This window comes from Lissotriton helveticus, chromosome 7 (assembly GCF_964261635.1).
Source record: "Lissotriton helveticus chromosome 7, aLisHel1.1, whole genome shotgun sequence".
NCBI classification, from domain to species: Eukaryota; Metazoa; Chordata; class Amphibia; order Caudata; family Salamandridae; genus Lissotriton; species Lissotriton helveticus.
The window spans coordinates 1,312,246,104-1,312,268,946 of NC_136068.1; the positions used below are offsets into that span (position 1 = coordinate 1,312,246,104).

A 22,843-nucleotide genomic window follows, 5' to 3' on the forward strand; every position below is an offset into this window, starting at 1 on the left:
GGAGTCTGGTTATAGCTGAATAAACAGACGGCGCGTTATTAGGAATGAAAATGCAGCAACTAGATCCGATGACTCTACAAGCCCCGCCCCTATCGGCCAGTATGACGTCAAGGACGAGACGATTCTGGAGCACGACAATTCTCATAAAGGATTGCTCTTCGGTTAAGTTACTTAGAGCAGAAGTAGTCTCAATCACTACTGCTTCAAGGGTTCTGGTTAATCTACGTATCAGTTTACTATTCACAACAGTACCTAAATAGGGAAAGACACCTTTATTGATATCTATGTATTGTTCTAGAGCAGTTTCAGTATAATCGACAATCGGGAGGTTTCTCTTGTGTCTAGTATGTACTAGGTGGGAATTCCTATGATAGTCAGGTGGGGCTAGAAAAACTGGTGGCAGTAGGAAGGCAATGTAACAGGTTCCCTCCCAATCGAGGGGCAGACGAACATATGCGGTCTGACCACAAACAAAATAAGAATGACGTGAAGCTTTGAAAATAGATTTCCCACTGTCACTATACTTGACAATAGTAGTACAATCACTATGGCCTACATGTACGGAACCATTCTTTCGGACACATAATTCACCTTTGACTGGTAATACTGACATAGCAGGTAAGTCTGGAGTAGTATCAGACTGAACATTCAGGACCATGAAATTCGAAGAATAATTACCTAAATTATAAACTTCATTTTCTAGATCTAACCCTGTTCTGTGGGGAAGACCTTGCTTGTCTGGAAAACATGTACCGTTAAGAAAAGACATATCTGTTGAGGATGACGTTAACGTGGACCATGCTCCACACGAACCATTATGTGAAAATGGATAAGGAAAGAGTGGCAGAACTCCCTTCGGTGTCTGGAATGGGGGGAGTCGACCACACACCCAACAATTAGTGGCATTGCTGGTCTGGTGTGAATAATGTAACATGTGGATAAAGGAATTATTACGCATAGCAAGACGATATGAGAGTTCATGAGGAGGCAGATCACTAAACGTGTGCTCTACTGTAGCAATAGAAGACTTATTTACATGAGAAACTGGAAAATACAAATAAAATGCATAACCTGTGCAGGTAATCATGAGGCTGGAAAACAATATGAAACTTAGAAAAACGATACATCGGATTGAGTTTTGACTAACTCTCTCACTATGGGGGTCTATTTTATACATGTCAGAAACCGGTCTAACCGTTTCACCTAGAGGAGGACTTAGACAATCAAACTGGCTGACTTATTTTACTAGACCTTAATTTCTTCTTATACTCCTGTTGCGGAGTTTTCTCTAACAGGGAGGGTTTAGTATCATTGTCTTTTGCGGGACAGTCCTTGAGAATAGTACTTTGGCAGTCTTTCAAATCCTGGGAAATGTTCTTAGAAACAGGCTTCAGTCCGTAAAATCTTTTCACATGAGACAGGTGGACCCAGCCCTTCCTGCCTTCCAGCTTGACGGCAGTACGGGTGGCCAGGAGGACCTGTCGGGGTTCCTTCCAGCGAGGCTCCAGCGGACTTGAACGATCAAAGTTCCTCACAAGGACCAGATTTCCGGGAACGATCTCATGCGGTGCCACCTCGGTATTGTCTGGAAATGCGGCGGCAACCTGTGAACGACAAGAGTGTAGGGCAGACATCAAGGAAGCTAGGTAATCTGTCAGCATATTACTTGAAACATCGGTAATACTTCGGGGTCTAGGTGTACCCCACATATTAGGGGGGCGGCCGAATACGACCTCATACGGGGACAGACCTGATCTGGAATGTGCGACCATGCGCATGTAAAACAAAGCGACTGGCAGAGCTACTAGCCGGTCCACACCTTTCTCTTTACATATTTTAGCAATGCGGATTTTCAGGGTCTGATTATGTCTCTCTACGAGACCGGCTGCTTCAGGATGGCGTACACAATGGAACTTCCACTGGTACCCTAACAACAGGGAAACATGTTTCATGAGCTCAGATGAGAATGGCTGGCCGTTGTCAGAATATACGACTCTAGGGAGTCCATAACGGGGGAAGAATTCACGAACCAACTGCTTGGCAGTGGTCGTGGCTGTGTAATCTGGGACTGGATATGCTTCTGTCCACCTGGACAAAGCGCATACAACTACAAGGACATACTTGAAACCTCGACATCGCTCCATCTGAATATAATCCATTTGGAGGACTTCAAAAGGGTGGTCAGGGGGCTGGAATCCACCTTGTTCCACCGGGACACTTTTACCTGGATTAAACTGGCAACATATCATACAGGTACGGACTTTCTGCTTGGCTGCAGCTCGTAAATGCTTGTTGAACCAAATGTTCTGGATACTGTCTAACATAGCTTTTTCTCCTAAATGTGCTGGACTATGTGCGGTATTGATAATGACTTGAACCATAGAGTCGGGGAGAAACCATGTGGCTCTACCCTTCGTTACCCATCCCTGATCTGTCTGGACCCCTCCTTGTTCGGACCATTTCTTGATTTCATCGGGAGTAGCATGTAACTGGATATCTATGACATCTTGAGTAGGGTCCTTAACTGTCATACAGGTAGTCGGATCTGGAGTATGTGTCTGTGTCGGATTAACTGGAATGTCTGGAGTCTGTGCTGTAAGCTTGGCTATGCGATCTGCTAGATCATTACCTTGAGAAACAATGTCAGTAACTTTCGTATGTGCTTTGCACTTCATGATAGCAATAGATGTCGGTAAATGTATGGCATCTAACAGAGCTTGAATAAGGAGACCATGCTGAATCTTGGTTCCATGAGAGGTCATGAAACCTCTCTCCTGCCAGAGTACTCCAAAGTCGTGTACGACTCCGAATGCGTACCGTGAATCTGTATAAATATTAACTTTCAGGTTCTTGGCGTGTATGCAGGCTTGGGTCAGAGCAACTAGCTCTGCTGCTTGAGCAGACAGGGTGTCAATACGGTGTGTTTCTATAACGTCAGTGTCAGTAGTCACTGCATACGCGGCTACTAGTTCTCCTGTACTTGTTCTCATACATGAACCATCCACATAAAGTGTCAGGTCGGGATCTGATAATGGAATATCTGTCAGATCTTGTCTTGGCTTGGTCATAATACTAACTACTTCCACACAGTCGTGTGTGGCAGGATTCGAATTAACTGACGGTAACAGTGTAGCAGGATTTAGAACGTTGCAGCGTCTGATTTCTATGTGTGGCTGGAACAGTGTCAATTCATAACCTGTTAAACGTGCAATTGTCAAGTGCTGAGTCTGGGTACGGTTTAAAAGAACTTCCACGGAGTGTGGAACTTGTACTGTCAAGGAATGTCCTAATACTATGGAATCACTTTGTCTGATAGCTAGAGCTGTGGCTGCAACTGACTTGAGGCACGCAGGCAGAGCCTGGGCTACAGGATCTAATGTGCTCGAAAAATAAGCACAGGGCTTGTATTGTCCTGCTTGATCTTGTGTGAGAACAGATAATGCTGTACCTTCGCGTTCTGTGACGAAAAGTGTAAAAGGCTTACTGTAGTTCGGTGTAGCTAGAACTGGAGCTTGGCATAAAGCTTTCTTTAACTCATTGAAACTAAGTGTATGTTCAGATGTCCAAAGGAGGACAGTCGATACGGCTGCCTCCTGTGTCGTTAACTGTAACAGTGGCTTAGCTAGAAATGCATACTGAGGAATCCATTGTCTGCAATAAGAAGTAAGGCCGATAAAAGCACGTACCTCCTTCTGTGTCTTGGGCTGAGGAAGACTCACTATTAACTGGATACGGTCTGGTGTCAACTGCCTACCCCACTTGGACAGTAAGTGGCCTAAGTAGATCACTTGCTGGACACAGAATTGAAGCTTCGAAGGGGACACCTTGTGCCCCATCTCGGCAAGGAAATACAGGACTGTAAGTGATGCTCGCTCGCAAGCACGTTCAGAACGGGCTGTGATCAGTAGATCATCGACATACTGGAGCAGGGCAGTGTCAGTTGGCATGTGAATGTTGTCTAGTTGTCTCTTAAGTGCTTGACTGTAAATACTAGGACTTTCTGTGAAACCTTGAGGAGCTCGTGTGAATTTATAGCTCCTTCCATTTAAACAAAATCCGAAAAGAAACTGGCTGTCTGGATGAATGGGGACACTGAAAAACGCGTTCTTGAGGTCTATGACTGTAAAAAATGTTGCTTCGGAATCAATGGCTGTCAATAGGGAAGAGATATCTGGGACAACTGGGTACTGGGGAATAATACATTTATTGAGTTCTCGTAGGTCAATCACTAATCGATATACTGGGGGTGCATTTGGATCAGTACGTTTCATGACTGGAATGATCGGAGAATTACATACATTGGAGTTAGTTTCTACAACTACTCCTTGAGCGATGAGCTCGTCAATAATTTTGGATAAGGCTGTTACAGCCTCAGGTGGCAATCTGTACTGTCTGATTCGTGGTAACACTACACCTGGTTTGAGAGTCACACGATGGGGTGTGATTTGCATATAACCTACATCAGTTGGACCTTGCGCCCATAGATGCTGCGGAACATTAGACAATCTCGGATCAAAATCTCGTAATACATAGTGACCCTTGAAGTCACGTAGAAACAGGCGTATTCCCTCTGGGGAGCAGCAAATAACTGCACCTAATTCTTTCAGTGTCTTAATACCTAACAGATTTTCTGGACATGACTTAGTAAGTAATAGATCAGTAGTGCGGGACAATGGACCTACTTCTAGAGTAACTGGCTTAGATATCTCGTTTACAATAGGCTTTCCTGAAAATCCAAGGGAAACATTTCTAGAGCCTGAGAGCGGAGCCCCTGGAACTTCGGCGTGACTGATGGTCGTCCTACTTGCCCCTGTATCAATCAGAAACTTTCTGTCTTTCCCTAGTACCTGACTATGAACATAGGGACCTTCTTGATCTACAGGAATCTCGATGAGAGGCAAGCCTACCTCCCTCTCTAGGCTGTTTCATGAATATGGCTGATACTCCGGATACTCGGACTGTGCATACTGGTACATCTGCTGTGTAACATGCTGTGTTGCAGCAATAGGCTGCGGTGCTGGAACTGTCTGTTGCGCATTCTGTGGCTGAGAAGTCTGTGAAACTTGTTCTTGTCTAGGCGGACGTGGTCTTTCTTTAGTCTTACCAGTGGCTATATTGTGTTTCAGAACTGCACACTCGTTTATAAAATGACCTGGCTGTTTACAATAATTGCATGTCCCTTTAACGGGAACTGCAGGATGACTGGCTTGATTCGGACCCCTCTTCTGACTGTCTTGAGGAACAGATTGTGCAACTAGTACTTTCATTTTCGTGTCTTTCATACGTTTTCTTTCGTGTTCTTGCTCTTCTCTGATTCTATTCTGGTGATACTGAAGCATCTGTAACATCTGGGACGGGGTACTAGCTTGCCATGTGCTTTCGACTTTCAAAACTCGGTTCTTAACTTGTGGACTTGAATTCTCGACTAATTTAGTAACAAAAAGATGAGGGTATGACTCGCTACTTGTCTTGAGGCCACTGTTTATAATAAAACATTTTTCAAATCTAGAATAAAAATCACTAGTGTCTTCGTCTTGTTTCTGTTTACAGGCTGAGATTGCATCCCAGTCTTCCTTTTTAGTGGCTAATAATCTGGGCAAAACTTGTATTAACAGTTCAGGTAATTCTTTACATTTCTCTCCAAGACCGGTACCTGGTACTCGTATCTTATCTTCAGCTTCTAGAACTGCCCAATCGATCTTTTTCTCTCCCACCTCCCATTCTTTTTCCTTGAGTTTTTCATATACCCCTGCGGGCAACAGGACCTTTAGCATTTTAATAATATCTGGATACGTGTATTCTCCCATACGGAGCATGTCCTTTAATTCTCGGTGGAACCCTGCTGGATCTTTGTCATGACAGGGAATTAGTTTCTTCATCTCTAAGAGTTCCATCTTTGTAATCGGAGTGTAAACAAACACTCGTTGCATTTCACCATCTGTGGTCCTGACTGGGTGTACTTCTCGTAACGGATTCTGTCTATCTATGTAAAAGGGTTTACTTTCTGGAGGTGAGACATGAACAAAATGCGGGTTCAGGAACGTTCTATATTTGTGGCGTTGTTCTAGAATGACACTAATTAAATCGGTACCTAAACCTTTCCATCTATACTGGAGTAACTCGTTCAGGACATCGTGTAACGGACCTGGATCAGAATGTTGACCCTCATACAATGTGATGAGGTGCTGGATCATATACATACCCACCAGTCGTTGCTCGGCTGGGGGCAGTTTCAGAAACATTTGTGCCACTATTTCATCTGGAAAAGTGGTAGAATCAGTAATCCATCGGACTGCTGATCGGGCTAGTTCTTGTTCATGCATAGTACTCAACTTACTATAACCGATTCGTGATTTCAGAATTTGATCGGTAGCTTGAAATACTTGTTCTAGAGAACCTTGTTCTGGTGCTGGATGAGGAACAGTTTTCTTGCGTTCTAGGCATAAATGGCGGTCTGGAAATCTAGATTTTCCTACATACGCTATTCTGGCGGGATTCTCGTCGTCTACCTCTTCAGTAGAAGAGTCATTCTCTTTCTCGCTTACTTGTGCTGCTTTACGTTGTTCATGTAACTTTATTATTTCTTTACGGATTCTCTTGTACATACTCTCTATACTACTGATAGTTCTGTGTTTACCCTCGGCTATATTATCACTCCACCTTGTCAGGATTCTCATTTCGGCCGGATCTTTGGTCGGATAATCTTGTTCTCTTATTAAACAATTAATCAGAAACTTTAATAGCATGAGCTGGATCTCAGCTTTCCTTTGAGACATGGCTTCACCAATACTTTCTGGATCATCCCCTGTACGGATGAAACGATATATTCTGTCTAGATCTTCTTTCATATTCGGTAGGGTATCCAAATACCCGGTCACCCGTCTTACACGGATGGAATATATAACTGTACTATCATCACCTGCAACTGGATCATAGCGGCATTCAGTAAGAGCTCGTCGGATATCTGCGACGGACTTATATTTGGGCGTACGCTGTAACGCACATTCATGTAACTCGACTAACGTTAAACGTTGGTGTGGTGGCGGGGTACCAGGAGGACCTCCTCCTGCGGCCCCTAAACTGGAATCGTCGACTGATACTCTTCGTGCTGGCAGAGTGGGAAATTGTAATGTGGGCTGGACCGGGGGTACCGTAGCAGGTACTCCGGTGTCTGGAGGAGCAGGAATGGCATGATTTACAGGGACTGGCGGAACAGGATTTGTATATTCCGGGACTGTGTCGTCCAAGTAGGACGAGATGAAAATATCAGCTGCGGTCGGTTTGTGACGTAGCTTGGTCGGAACTAATGGTGGCGGAAAATTACTGGATGCCTCCGGGGTTGCTTTTGGCAAGCCCTCGGCAAGAAGAGGATACATACCCTTAATGAGGGCATTTCTCTGTCTGTCTGACTGTTCGGTTTTAACTCGTTCACCTATCTCGATTAGTTCCCTTTCTTGGGCTCGTTCTAAGGATTCTCTACTTAATTCTGACTTTCTGATTTCTTTTTCGGTTCTTTTATGAGATTCTTTGCGCCATAACTCGATGGCATCTTTCTGTGACTGTCTGGCTTTCTTTTTCCATAATGCTTCTTCTACTTGCATGATGCACTCGGCATCCCACGTACCTGATACGGGCCATCTATACTTTTCTTCTAACTGTTTGGTATACTCTACCCATAAATCTAGATATAATATGGCACTTATGCCATGCTTCTGATACATAAAATGACCTGGACTGTCCCTAGGCGGGACAGGAACTGCTTCTTCTAACAGACCTTTTCTAGTTTTTAACTGACGTAGTCTGGAAAATAACGGCATGACTGAACTGTAATCTAGACACAATACAATACACAATGAACACGATAATTACTCCACATTCATACCACGACATTAAAATACATGAAGAACATTTAAAATAACAGTTCGGACAGAATACTACCTGGAATACGGAAAACAGAATACATGAATTTCCTCAAGAACAGAACTGACTAGAACAGAAACTAGATGCACTGCTGAAACAGTACGAAACTTACCGGTCTCATAAAGAGACACGTCAGGACCCGCATCCACCAGAGTGGACACTTCGTTTTGGGATCTGTGTACCACCAAACCCCACGGACCAGAGACAATTAGATTGACCCTGTCTAGATACTACCCCAGCAACGGTACTCACCGGGCAGCAAGAACGGAAGGCCTCGGACTGGACTGGACTGCTTCGACGCCGGACGGACGAACTTCGGACTTCAGTTACGGGTGGGCCTCCGGATACCTCGGACCTTGGACTCTCGGCTTGGGCTCTGGTCGGGACTCGCCGCGTTCCTCCACCGCCTCGTCTGGATGCTGGACCGCCACCTCTGTCTCCTCCGTGGGCCTGAGGGATACTTGAAGCAGAAATATCTGCACGTGCACGGTATGGTTCCGTCACGGCTGCAGAGGGTCAGGGGGCCGGCGTGGCTTCACCGGCGCGTGGGGAAAGGGCAAGTTCCTATTCGGGCGCCATTATGTGGTATATAAATAAATAATACCGGATCTAGGTTTTACTGGACATAGCAATAACAGATAGCTCAATAAATAAGAGTCAAGATTCGAGGTAGTAGGAGTTTGCAGGTTTAATACAGCATAAAGGACAGGAACAGGACAACCTGCACAGGAATAGGATGGCAGAGCCCGGCAGCTGCCGGGGCTGGATCTGGGATGAGCGCGCTAGCATTTAATAACAGTACACAAGCATATATACTAAAACAGTTGCATTACAATGAATACAGTAGGCGGAGCAGTGGGTGTGGTCAATAGCAGTCGCGAAAGATAAGGGTGAAAGTAGGTGTAACAGGAGGCGTATACATAGACATGTGATGTAAACGTAACAGAATATGTGATAAATGGGGCGGAAACATGGAGGGGGCTACCTAAGGAGCCGGGACCTCTAACCTAATGGTGCGCGCGAACTGACAATGACGTGTTACTAGGAGAAGCTGGGGGCTATGAACTCTGTGCTAGGAGTAGAGACTGAAGTCTGGAGAGTCAGGGCGACATGTACCTAAACCCTATCTAGTATCTAATGTTTAGAGAACATGTTGATATAAACTAAGAGTCAGGAGGGGAGAGGCTAACAGACTCTAAGACTGGAGCATGCATTATTCTACATGTAGTGCGTGATGAAGAATATTAAATGACCATTAATACAGTATTTCTCTTACATGGAGACGTAAAGGCTAGACAATGACGGAAACTATTGATGCGATTCAGTAGCTTAGGAATGCAGAGAAGGAGGGCTGGACTGATAACTAGAATCATAACATACTCTTGGCAGACTAGCAGGCAGAGCCAGGCCGAGCCGGGCACTGTGAGGCAGGAAGTAAGTGAAGGGTCGAGGATACAGGTGGGGGCTGTATCGCTCCTCAGCGAGGGCTCAGGAGACAGGAGCTGAATCTGGTGTCCGGGCCCTTTTGGGGCCTAGAAACGGGGACCTTACAATGAAATAACGTGCACACTGAGAAACGTGGCAACGTAACTTTACATAGGCCTACTACTCGTAGCTTTCACGAGAACTGGAAACTGGCATACTAGAGATGGACACAACTGTAATTGCGTCTTTAATCGAACATGGGGAATACATATGCATATTAATCATGCACACATAACATAAGATGGGGGACACGTAGGGACACAGAACATGGCAAAATTTACTTTTCCACAAACCCCTCACCCTCACTCACCCTCAACCCCTCACCCTCACTCACCCTCAACCCCTCACCCTCAACCCCTCACCCTCACTCACCCTCACTCACCCTCACCCTCACTCACCCTCACTCACCCTCACTCACCCTCACTCACCCTCACTCACCCTCAACCCCTCACCCTCACTCACCCTCACTCACCCTCAACCCCTCACCCTCACTCACCCTCAACCCCTCACCCTCACTCACCCTCAACCCCTCACCCTCAACCCCTCACTCACCCTCACTCTCACTCACCCTCACTCACCCTCAACCCCTCACCCTCACTCACCCTCAACCCCTAACCCTCACTCACCCTCACTCACCCTCACTCACCCTCAACCCCTCACCCTCACCCTCACTCACCCTCACTCACCCTCAACCCCTCACCCTCACTCACCCTCAACCCCTCACCCTCACTCACCCTCACCCACCCTCAACCCCCTCACCCTCAACCCCTCACCCTCACTCACCCTCACCCTCACTCACCCTCAACCCCTCACCCCCTCACCCTCACTCACCCTCACCCTCACTCACCCTCAACCCCTCACTCACCCTCACTCACCCTCACTCACCCTCACCCTCACTCACCCTCCCTCCCTCACCCTCACTCACCCACCCTCACTCACCCTCACCCTCACTCACCCTCACCCTCACTCACCCTCAACCCCTCACCCTCACTCACCCTCACCCTCACTCACCCTCAACCCCTCACCCTCACTCACCCTCAACCCCTCACCCTCACTCACCCTCAACCCCTCACCCTCACTCACCCTCACCCTCACTCACCCTCACTCACCCTCAACCCCTCACCCTCACTCACCCTCAACCCCTCACCCTCACTCACCCTCAACCCCTCACCCTCACTCACCCTTCACCCTCACTCACCCTCAACCCCTCACCCTCACTCACCCTCAACCCCTCACCCTCACTCACCCTCAACCCCTCACCCTCACTCACCCTCAACCCCTCACCCTCACTCACCCTCAACCCCTCACCCTCACTCACCCTCAACCCCTCACCCTCAACCCCTCACTCACTCTCACTCACCCTCACTCACCCTCAACCCCTCACCCTCACTCACCCTCACTCACCCACCCTCAACCCCTCACCCTCACTCACCCTCAACCCCTCACCCTCACTCACCCTCAACCCCTCACCCTCACTCACCCTCACCCTCACTCACCCTCAACCCCTCACCCTCACTCACCCTCAACCCCTCACCCTCACTCACCCTCACCCTCACTCACCCTCACTCACCCTCACCCTCACTCACCCTCACCCTCACTCACCCTCACTCACCCTCAACCCCTCACCCTCACTCACCCTCACTCACCCTCACCCTCACTCACCCTCAACCCCTCACCCTCACTCACCCTCAACCCCTCACCCTCAACCCCTCACTCACCCTCAACCCCTCACCCTCACCCTCACTCACCCTCACTCACCCTCACCCTCACTCACCCTCACTCACCCTCAACCCCTCACCCTCACTCACCCTCACTCACCCTCACCCTCACTCACCCTCAACCCCTCACCCTCACCCTCACTCACCCTCACCCTCACTCACCCTCAACCCCTCACCCTCACTCACCCTCAACCCCTCACCCTCACTCACCCTCACCCTCACTCACCCCCTCACTCACCCTCAACCCCTCACCCTCACTCACCCTCACCCTCACTCACCCTCAACCCCTCACCCTCACTCACCCTCAACCCCTCACCCTCACTCACCCTCAACCCCTCACCCTCAACCCCTCACCCTCACCCTCACTCACCCTCACAACACATATTGTGTTACAATAGGTGTCACATTTGCGAAAGATAAAACTATTGGCATTGTAAATAACAAAGCTATTAATTTCGCTATTTTCAAAACAAGCACATAAATAAAAAATGTGTCCTTTACAATACCAATAGCTCAAACTTTCCTAATGCGAGACCTATTGCATTGCTGTGCTTCTCTCCCCTGCTGCACTCTCCTGCTCTCTAGAGATGTGGCCTAACGACCAGAGCTGCCATCTAAGTCACGTAAATACAAAACATGTTGCATTCCAAATGCTATAGGTGTCACATTCGCGAACGTTATAACTATTGGCATTGTAAATGACAAAGCCATCAATTTAGCAATTTTAAAAACCAACAAATAAATAAAATATGTCATTTACAAGACCAATAACTCCAACTTTTCTAATGCGAGACCTATTGCATTTCCAATGCTTGTTTAAAAATGCAGTAGATGGATTAAGTCTGTTTTATGGGGGTAGAGCATTCCAAATTCTGGGCGCCATCCCTGAAAATGTTCAGTTATATGTTTTTTTCTTGTTGAATCTTTGTGGTTTCAGTAGAAGGTTGTTAGCACTTCTTGAGGATCTGACACCACAAGAGGGCACCAGTTTCTGAGCCAGATAGCTTGGTGTATTGTGATGAATGGCTTTGTGTGTCATACATGCTATTTTCAAATGCATTCTGGCTTCAAAAGGTAGCCAATTAAGGGTTTTTAGGTCAGGATATATGTGGGAACTTCTTTTGGAGCCAGTGATGAGCCTCGCTGCGGCATTAATGGAGGCTCTTAGAGGGGCTGTTGCCACTTTGGGCAGGCCGCAGAGAGAGACACTTCCGTAATCTACTCTTGGGATGACTAGAGCTTGTACTGCCAACTTGAAGTCCTTATTCGGCAGGAAAAGTTTCAATTTTCTCAAAGTGTTTATCTGAAAGTTTTCTCCTTTTGTTGCGTTGCTGATGTGTTTTTGCATATTGAGGTTTCTGTCCAGTGATATTCCCAACGATTTTGCTGAATCAACGATGAGGGGTTGGCAGTTGAGTGGAGTAAGGTGTTTGATCCAATCTTGCATTATGGGTACTTGGGCAGGGGGAGCGATGAGGAGGAATTCGTTTTTGAGGGCATTCAGTTTTAGATGATTTTCTGCCAGCCATGTCTTTGAGTTTTTCCGAGAATAGTGTTGAGAGATTTGATGTCTTCATGGGTATGGATCTTGAGATATAATTGTGTGTCATCAGCGTACATGTGATATTGCACGTTGGACGCGTAGAGAATTGCAGTGAGGGGATTCATGAAAAGATTGAACAATGTTGGAGATAATGCAGACCCTTGTGGGACTCCTAAAGTGACTGGGACAGGTTTGGACAGGGAGTGATTGACCTTGAATCGTTGTGATCTGTTTTGGAGGAACGAAGTAAACCAACTTAGAACTGATCCACCTAATCCCATTCTGTGTTTCAGAAGGTCAATCAGATTATCGTGTTTGACAGTGTCAAAGGCCGAGGAAACGTCTAGCAAGATGAGTAAGCAGGCACCGTTCTGATCTAGGATTTGTAGTGCATCATCAATTATATGGGTCATGGCCGATTCCGTGCTGTGGCCTGCACGGAAACCTGATTGGTATTTGTTGAGGAGGTTAAACTGTTCAATATGTCTTAGCAGCTGGAGGTGTACACACTTTTCTAAGAGTTTGGCCAAGGTAGGGTTGTTTGATATATAGGACAGTAATTGTTTAAGTCTGCAGTGTCAGCCATGGGTTTCTTTAGCATGGGGATACCTGCCCGGCCTTGAGGGTGTTAGGGCTGCAACCTTGGTGTAAAGAGTTATTTATGATCGTAGTCCAGAGAGGTAGCACCAGCGGGGTGAAGTCTTTTACAAGGTTTGCTTGGAGAGGGTCCACAAAGTGATTGGCAGGATTTAAGGCAGTCAGCAATTTGAGAATCGATTCTTCATTATAGGAATTGAAGGATGACCAAGATGCATTGGTTTTTAGATCGAACTTTGATGAGATTCGTTTGGGGAAATTAGAAGGGATGGTGAAGGGTTCATGTGTGCGGCAGAGTGTGTGATTAGATCGTTGAGCAGCTCCTTCTTTATGGTAGCGGTCTTCTGAGAGAAGAAGGAAGCAAATTCTTCACCGTTGGGTCGTTGGCCTAATTTATATTGGGATCGGTGAGGTGCATCCTTAGATTGAGTTTTGATTAACTCGAAAAGTTTTTGGGGACGGTTTTTTGCCTGGTCTAATTGGTGGCTTAAGAAGTCTGCTTTAGTGCGCTTGATCTTTCTGTAGTATGCTTTTCTTTCTTAGTGTCTTGAGGTGATTGGCGGATGGAGCAGATCTCCATCTGCGTTCAAATAATCTTAGGGATCGTCTGTCCTCGTTGAGTATTCCATCGTACCATGGCTTAGAGTCTTTTGTGGAGACTCTCTTTAATTGGAGGGGGGCTACCTCATTTAGTATCATGTTAATGGAATTGAAGTAATGGTTGGTGAGATCATGCACATCGGATATCCCCACAGGGGGAAGAAGTAAGTTGTAGCTGGAAGTTGTGATTGTGTTGGGGTCAATGTTTTTCAGGTCCCTCTTCCATACTTTAGGCCTTGTGGGCTGACCAAAGTTAAGTTTCACTGTTTCATTGAGGAAGAAGGTGATACTATGATAATCTGACCAATCACATGGGAGGATCGTGTCTAGCTGGATGGAATCAACTTTAGCAATTACTAAATCAAAGATGGATCCTTTATCGTGTGTCGAGCTGTTCACAATTTGGGTGAAATTGAGGTCCGGGAGGACGTTTTTGAGACTATTTACAACTGCATCATTGGGATCATTCCAGTGGAGGTTGAAGTCTCCGAGAAATATTTGGGTGTTTTGATGTCCGGCATTAGTAGAGACTATGTCCATAAATTGTTTGGTAAAGATGAGGTTGTCACCTGGTGGATGATAGAAGATGTATAAAAAGCAAATTGGTTTGCCATTGCTAGTGATGTCAATGCTAATGTATTCACAAGAAGGGAATACAGGGGATATGGGTCTGTTTACTGAGATATTGTTCTGATGTATGCAGGCAAAACCCCCCCTGTCTCATCCGTTCTATCCAGCCTGATGATATCATAGTTTAGGGGTACTAGTATGTCAATGATGGGTGTGGATGATTCCTTTAACCAGGATTCGGTTAAAATTAGTAACTCCAGTTCTTGAATGAGAATGAGGTCAGCTATGTCAGCTACGTGTCTCTAGGCCGATCTACAGTTTAGTAGTAATAAATGCAAGGTGCAAAAAGCGGTGAGGGCAACAACACATTGCCTATATAAGCCCCCATCATGTTATACATCAGCTGCATTCCATAAATGCTCTCAGAATAATATTTCAAATTGCTTCCAAACAATAAAATAGCAGTTATTAAACAAATTAACAAATAATGAGCATTGTCTGATGAACATTCCTAATACTCAATTTACCTTAAAAAGACAATAGTTGTTAGGAATAACTGCTTCAAAAAGAATGAATGCATTTGCTTCCTATAATGGAACAGTCATTTATAATTTATCATAGATAGACAAGGAATTATATTCCTTATATTCTTTATTTCAATATCATAAGACTCTTCATAACAAAATCAGAATCATGTAATAGATTTTATAGTCCTAGTTACTCCACAATGATCATCATTAATGATGTACATAATCAATCACTATGGTGACAAATTGAAACCATGTTCTATTTCACAATAACTATCAGAATAACTATTGCAGAATAACATTTTATACACACTTGTTTCTCAAAAGTAACCAGACAATACTAAAGCTTCTCCTAATTCTTGAAGACAATGACATAGGCCTTCAATAGGACAACAGTACAGTGTTCATTCTTAAACAATTTCATGTCTTCTTAAGCCGTTTGATGCGTTCGTCGGCCAACGGCCATGGCAAGCACTACCTCCGTAGTGCTGAACACGTCCGTTGGGTGACGCGGCCCTACCCATCCGCTAAACCTCCGCACCGTGGCGGAATTGCAGGCGTGGTTAAGGGGTTAATTGTTTAGACCCAGAGGTTTTCCGATAGATAGCAACATAATAATCTTGCATTCCAGTTGTCTCTGACACAGTTCAGTTTTCACCTTTTGAGTGTCAATTTTGTACACACATACCTGTACATTTAAGAGTGGTATAATCTCTATTATCACAGATCCTGATGCTAGCAGCTACTGGGTATTGTTTGTTACGCGCCATTTCCTTCCTAGAAAGTTTGGGGTGTTCCATCAAGTGGGGGCCGATAAAAAGGGGGCGGCGGGGCAAAATGTGTTTTCCCCATGAAATTTCCTATGGGCATTTTGAACAGTGCTAACCAAAATGGCTCAACAACATTTAACAGAAAGCTCGATCTCTACCCAGAAAGCATGCTTTTTGTGATTTGGTGTAATCCAATCAGTAGTTTTTGAGAAATGAAGGTTCAAAATGTATAGATATTTCAGACCAATATAGTACTGCGTGCTCAGCAGTTCAGAAGATCAGATCTTATTGGCTGCTGTGAATGTCTACAAAGATGTTTATCAGCCATATCTAGGACTAGGGAACTCACACCTGTGTTGTAGGTAGAAAGAAAAACATATGGGGAGGGGAAGGATAACCTGCCCCCATGCCTCAGGCCTTGTGGGGAGCAAAACATTTTTTTTTTAACTAAGGGCTGGCCACCCTTTTGAATTATAATACCCTGGATGTTGGCACATCAGATATTGTCCTAGGGACCCCGTTTCCAAAGGCTTAGCCAATTTATTTTCTTCTTAAAAAAATATAAGCAAAATAATGGGGCACCACTCCCCACCAAACAAAGATTGCTTCCCCAGGGCAAACAGAGTGTCCCTGCCTGCGCTTGCAGGGATAGTGAATGTGCTCCCAGGATGGGTTCTGGTGCGAGCAGGTGGGGTTGCAGGGGTCTTGCATAACACCCTCGTGGCCCCCAGCAAAAGAATATGTTGTGGGTGCCCCGCATGGGATTAAGGCACCTACCAAAAATAAAAACATGTCCGACACCCACCGGAATCCAGGATGGATGCTCGCTGGGGAGCCACAGAGCTCCCCTCACAGCCCCAACAATACAAAATGTTGTGGGTGGACAGGTGGCCTGGGGCTCCCAAAAATAAAAAAATATTTTTAAAGACAAACAGCGCAAGTCCCCATAAACATAGGAGAGAGGAATATCCCCTCATCAACTACTCACTGCTGTAGAGAGCAGCACCCCATAATGGTCTGTTATGGTTTTATATTTGCACTATTATCTTTGTCGTGGTTCCCCAAGCAGGGGGAGAGGCACCATCAACAATGTAATTAATTGTTTTGGGAGACTGCAGTTATTGCAGCAGCTCCCTAGAAACATTTATAGAAAACCTGCTGTAAGTCTCCCACGTCATTGAATACATGAACCAAAGAGCGCTTACTATTATTTTGAAAGAGCCTCAAGCTGGAGCTGTATGGTCTTCAGCTGGAATACAGGGATCCCTTGTGGTTGGTGCTATGGTTGCATTATTAGACCTTAAATATTTTAAATAAAGACACAAACACATGTTTATGTTTTTGATTCAAACTGTTTGATTCAAACTGTTTGAGTTATAATTATTGTTAGTGAACATTGTAATGAATGTGTTTATAATTAGTGCATTGGCTAATGATTGCATTGCTTTTATTGGTAAAATATGAATGTATTAATGTGGTGACCTTTTGACAGAGCCAATAGATCTGATTTATATGTGTTGATTTAATGAACCCCTGACATCGGAGGGCAATAACTGGGGCTGTGTGGTTGCACTGTACTTAATGTTGTCATATAGTTCGCCTTTTATTTTAGTCTTCTTTTTACAACTACGGGATACAAGCTATTACAGGAAGAATATGGTACACATGTATGTACAAGGACTGCCAATGCTTCACACCTGTTACAAGATTCTGTATAATATGGTACCTATTAAAAGATTACTCAAGAAAAATATGTAAAATTATTATTCTAGGCAGTTACATGCTGTCCGATTTCTTTTTTCTTTTTTGTACCATCAAACTGGAGCCATAGGATGAAAAACGACATCAATGCTTCCCAAACCTTTTAGAACTACAACCCAATTTTAGAAAGACAAACTTTTGCGACCCATCTACCTTTAATGGACATGGTGTGGGGCGACTTTTTAATGCAAATAAAGCATCGTATGGTAGGGCATTATCATTTGCAGGCAGCACATTTTCCACTGAATCGGCCACTAAATCTGCAGAGACATTCAGTTTTACTGCTAAAACTATATTGCACATAAATGGTAATCTGTGGAAATCGAGCTTCTGAGAATATTGATCATTTGTGCATCACCAAGTAGTGTCTTGATTTGTTCTGATCCTATTAAAATCTCTGCTTCCAGTACACTTACAAATTACAAAAACAAATGTGCTTCATTTTTGCTTACAGTTTTTTTACAAGTATTTACATTTAGTTGTGTGTTGCAAAAAACGGCACCCTACAGCATGTTCTTTCAAACTCCCTGTACTCTAGCAAGATTGTCAAATTTATCGAACATATTTTTATTGAGATTTTAGAATACACCGTCCAAGACGGTTCAACAGCTTGAACGAACAGATGACTGGCCTTTACATTGGTTCTGCAGCCCATAAGGGCCTGCAGGGATCATACATTGTTCAACTATACATGCATATTTTTTTCTTCCAGACAGCAATCATTAATGAGACAGATAGACATAAACATCGATGAAGTCCATAATAAATTCCGTCCCACCCACCCCACCCAACCTGGAATATTGCAGAAAATGAGGACACTTCAGATCTGTGGTGAACCGTCAACAACACTGGGCTGTTGGTGCTGTAGAAAGTCAAGAGTTGTTCAGAGACCTGTAGGGTTGCAGGAGAAAGGAGTGGGTAGGATCAATCACTCTGGATTTCTAAAGCGCACTACTCACCCGTGAGGGTCTCAAGGCGGTGATGGGGGGGGGGGGGGTTTGGGGGCAGCTCTGGGTCAGCCGAAAAACCATGTCTTGAGGCTCTTCCTTAAGATGTGCATGGTAGAGGTGTGTCTGATGGTGACTGGGTGCTCGTTCCAGGCTTTGGCTGCGACGTAGGAGAAGGCTCTTCCTCCAGCACTGGTTCTGCCTATGCATGGGGTCGCTGCTAGGGCGAGGTCGGCAGAGCAGAGCTTTCTTTTGGGTGCATGGAAAGAGATTCTTTTGTTGAGGTATTTTGGTCCGATGTTGTGGAGTGATTAGTAGGCGTGGGTGAGTAGCTTGAAAGTTACTCTTCTAGACGGGGAGCCAGTGGAGGTCTCGCAGGTGTTGGGTCATGTGCTCATGTCGTGGGGTGCCGAGGACTAGTCTGGCTGCGGTGTTCTGAATGGTCTGGAGTTTGTGTAGCGGGGATTTGTTGATTCCTACATGGGTGACGGTCTTTCTGGCTTCGGTGGGGATCCACTTGAAGCTCTTGCGGAGGGAGTTGAAACTGGTGCAGGCGACGGCATTGATGTGGCGAGTCATGGTGAGGGAGGAGTCTAGAATTATGCCGAGGTTGGGTGGGTTTTGGAGGGCGGACGGCCACCAGGAGCTGTCCCAAGCGGTGGGGGAGGGTCCAAGGATGAGAACCTCTGTCTTCGCCGAGTTCAGTGTTAGGCAGCTGTTGCTCATCCAGGCTGCAACGTCTTTCATTCCTTCCTGGAAGCTGAGTCTGGTGTCTTCGGGTTCTTCGTGAGGGATAAGATGAGCTGGGTGTAATTGGTGTAGGATGCTATGCTGAGCCCGTGCTGTCTGACGATGACGGCGAGGTGAGCATGTTGATGTTAAAGAGCGTGGGGCTGAGCGATGATCCTTGAAGTACTCCACTGTTGATATCTGTGGGTTCGGAGAGGAAGGGTGCGAGTCTGATCCTTTGGGTTCTACCGGCGAATAAGGAGCGGATCCAATCGAGGGTGGTTCCCCGTATGCCAGCGTCGTGGAGTCTGGCTGCAAGATTGCGGTGGGAGACGGTATCAAAGGCTGCGGAGAGGTCTATCAGGATGAGGGCCGCGGTGTGACCCTGGTCTAGTAGCACGCGGATGTCTTCGGTGCCGGCGAGGAGTGTGATCTCGGTGCTGGGGTTGCTGCGGAATCCAGACTGAGAGGAGTCGAGGATGGCATTCTCTTTGATGAAGGTGGTCATTTGTGCGTTGACAAATTTTTCGGTGACTTTGGCTGCGAAGGGAAGGAGAGAGATAGGCCAGTAGTTTTTCTGGTCCGTCTGGTCAGCCGCAGGTTTCTTGAGGAGGGGCTTGACATCAGTCTGCTTTCAGTCGTCAGGAAATATGCCAGATTCAAAGGTGGCTTTGATGGTCCGGCATAGTTCGGGCGCAATGGCAGCGGCTCTGTGGAAGATGTGAGGCGGGCAGAGGTCCGTGGGGGCTCCTGAGTGGGTGCTCTTCATGGTCATGGTGGTGACTTCGGTGGTGACCGGTGTTCAGCTGGTAACGGTAGGCTGGCTGTCATTGCTGAAGAGGAGGGTGATTTCTGGGGTTTGATCTCTGAAGTTGTCATAGAGGGCCTTGATTTTCAGGTGGAAGAAGTAGCCAAGCTTGTTGCAGAGGTCCTGGGACGGTGTGATGTCTGTCGCTTCGCTGGGGGGTTTGGTGAACTGCTGGATGATGTTGAAGAGTTCTTTTGAGTTGCTGGCGTTGGTGAGGATTTTGTTCCTAATGAGGGTCCTCTTGGTGAATCTAGTGGTATTCTGTTGTGGCGGGCTTGTAGGTGGACTGGTCTTCAGTGGTTTTGCTGTTTCTCCACCGTTTCTCGAGTTGTCTGCAGGAGCGTCTGGCTTCTTGGAGGTCGTGGTAATCCAGGCGGCCTTCAGCTGGTGTTTTCTGTCGGGGCGGCGGAGGGGACAGAGTTTGTCTGCGCAGTTGGTGATCCATCGGTGTAGTTCCGCGGTTGCAGAGTTGGCATCGGTCGTGTCAGCAGCTGATCTTCAGATGAGCCAAGCTTCATTATTTTGAATGTCCCACTAGGAGCCTCTGGAATCTCTGTGCACTACTGTTTGAGTAACGCTTGTGAATCACTTGTGAAACCAGCATGCATGGATAGCATAGAGGAATTATATGTCATTAGTGATCATAAGTACATCACCTTAGTTGGGCACCAGGAACTTTGCATATCATTGTGTTATAAAAATGAAGGTGCGTTGCATTCCTCAAAGTGGCAAAAAGATGTACTGGTGAGGTCAACATTTGAAATAGTAGAGATACTACTGAATGAAATGCCAAATCAAGATGGGAGAAATCAAGCCATCTCTGGAAATTTAAAGTCCGCTCTTGCCAAATGAGTAACCAGGAGACATATGTTCTAGTAAATGACCCAGCTCAGCAGTTCAATAATTAGTTCATGCGATACATTTAAAATATTGGGCTTCTATTCTTTTAGTTGACAGACAACCAGCTTACTGAAATGAATGCACAGTGCCTGATTGTAAGTGCGCTCAAACCCCCAAACCACCCTGACTAGGGACTTCTGCCCCACTGACAAAAATAACGCGTTCTCCTGCGCGCACACACTAACTGAGAAAGGCCATGTATGGCCAGGAGAGTGTATAACATAGTGACATTGAACAGAGGTACTGCACCAGCTCTGGTTTTGTGTGCATGTGGTCCCACTGAAGTCCCACAAGGGTGGTTGGTGTTCCTGAGTACAGCCACCATTTAGAAAGGTGGGAGAAGGGCCAAGACTTGGTGGTTGTCGCCTGGCTGCACAATGCTGTGTAGGTTACCAGTGAATATTCAGGACCCTCTCCCCTCCTCTAAAGGGGCAGGATGGGAATGATACATAGACATTAGGAATTCACAAGGATTTACAAATCATGCCCTCTTGGGAAAGTATGTGAATTTTAAAACACACAACGACTATCTTAATTGTGTTACCAAATAAACAGAGTGCCTTTGTCTTTCCAGGTCCTGGATTCCCAGTATGGCATGCACGTGTGGCCCTCTGCTGTCGTCCTTGCCCAGTATGTGTGGTTCCACAGAGAAATCCTTGCTGAAAAGAGAATTCTGGAGGTAAAGGCAAGTCTACTATTGACTACTGACTCGGCTTTGTGTGGTAATTACTCATGAGTCACCTCACGGTAAGATAAAAACATACCAACTCGTTCACACATTGATCAGTCACTAGGTTTGAAAAATAGAACTCCTGGCCAATGTTGTCCAATCTCTAATGTAATAATTCAAAGATAGAGCTGCTGAGTGCCACGTTGTGCAATAGGAACACTGTAGCCTTCTACCATCTGAGCTACCCATCCTTGATAAACATAAAAGACTGTAAGATACATAGCATCTTGAGGGTACTGGAGGATTTGTTCCAGAAGAAGAATGTCCTCCCGTCATGGTCCCCCTCTGCAGATAAAGCAGGACAGCCTTCCTCTATTCCGATAATAAGCCATCTCAGTTCAAAGAAATGGAAAAGCTGTCTTTATTGTGACTTGGGTACTCGTCTGCGGATGTCAATTCCCACCGTATGTGTATATACTCTACAACTAGTGGAGGGATCTGTTAATATCAAAATGTGCACGCCTTGTACGCCACATACCCGAGTAGGTATAGGTAGTCCCTAACAGCTCCGTTTATTCTGCTGGTTGGTGTGAACTCGGAGGGCTTCCTTAGCCCAGGCACTTGTTACACATGTTCACTCTGGGCCTGATTCCCAAAGGACTTCTGCACCTGTGGCAGGGGCTCCTCACTTGTTGTGGGACGTCCGCATTGCAGTTTCTCATTGCGAATGTCCTGCCACGAGTGCGAGCCCCCCTCCATGACTGCTGGGCCTCCCCTACGAGTGTGGAGACCCTTGGTAAAACAGCCCCATAGTTTTGAGCACTTTTTGTAACTTCTTTCTCCTTGTTTGTTGCTCTGATAGCTTACGTGGTGATACTCTGGTTTCAAGCATTATGCAAAAGCCCTCAAGCTTTTGACCCATATTTATTATGGCTTCTTTCTTCGTAAATTGCACCTCCACCATGACATTCTTCGGTCCAAATTAGTTCCCTCATTTCCTGTACCCAGCCAGTTCTCCCACTTGAGTCCCTCCCTCATCAAATGGCTTCCTCGGTCTCCATAATTTATCAAATTTCTTCAGGCAGCTTCCTGTCTGATACACCATTTTTTCAAATCACATGCACAATCCACATTTGACACCCAAGCCCTCTGCATTGGAAGCTCTCTACTTTCCCACAATCTAACCACATCACGTTTTGCCACCATCAAGGCGGTGTTACAGAAGAAGAGGAAGAGTCATTCTTTTTTTTATTTTTTTTATAAACTTTTATTGAAAAGTAACAAACAATACTTCACAA

The 22,843-nt window shown here is 45.8% G+C and overlaps 1 protein-coding gene across 4 annotated transcripts in view; it reads left to right on the plus strand.

The window, feature by feature from the left end:
* METTL23 (methyltransferase 23, arginine) overlaps positions 1–22,843 on the plus strand; it is a 142,584-nt gene that overhangs the window by 18,020 nt on the left and 101,721 nt on the right. For 2 of the 4 annotated variants that reach the window (XM_078654612.1, XM_078654615.1), the window contains exon 2: positions 21,450–21,560. In XM_078654612.1, coding sequence (XP_078510738.1) covers positions 21,450–21,560 — 111 coding nt within the window. Of the gene's footprint in view, positions 1–21,449; positions 21,623–22,843 lie in introns of all 4 variants that reach the window. The other 2 variants (XM_078654613.1, XM_078654616.1) reach the window with 2 other exon arrangements.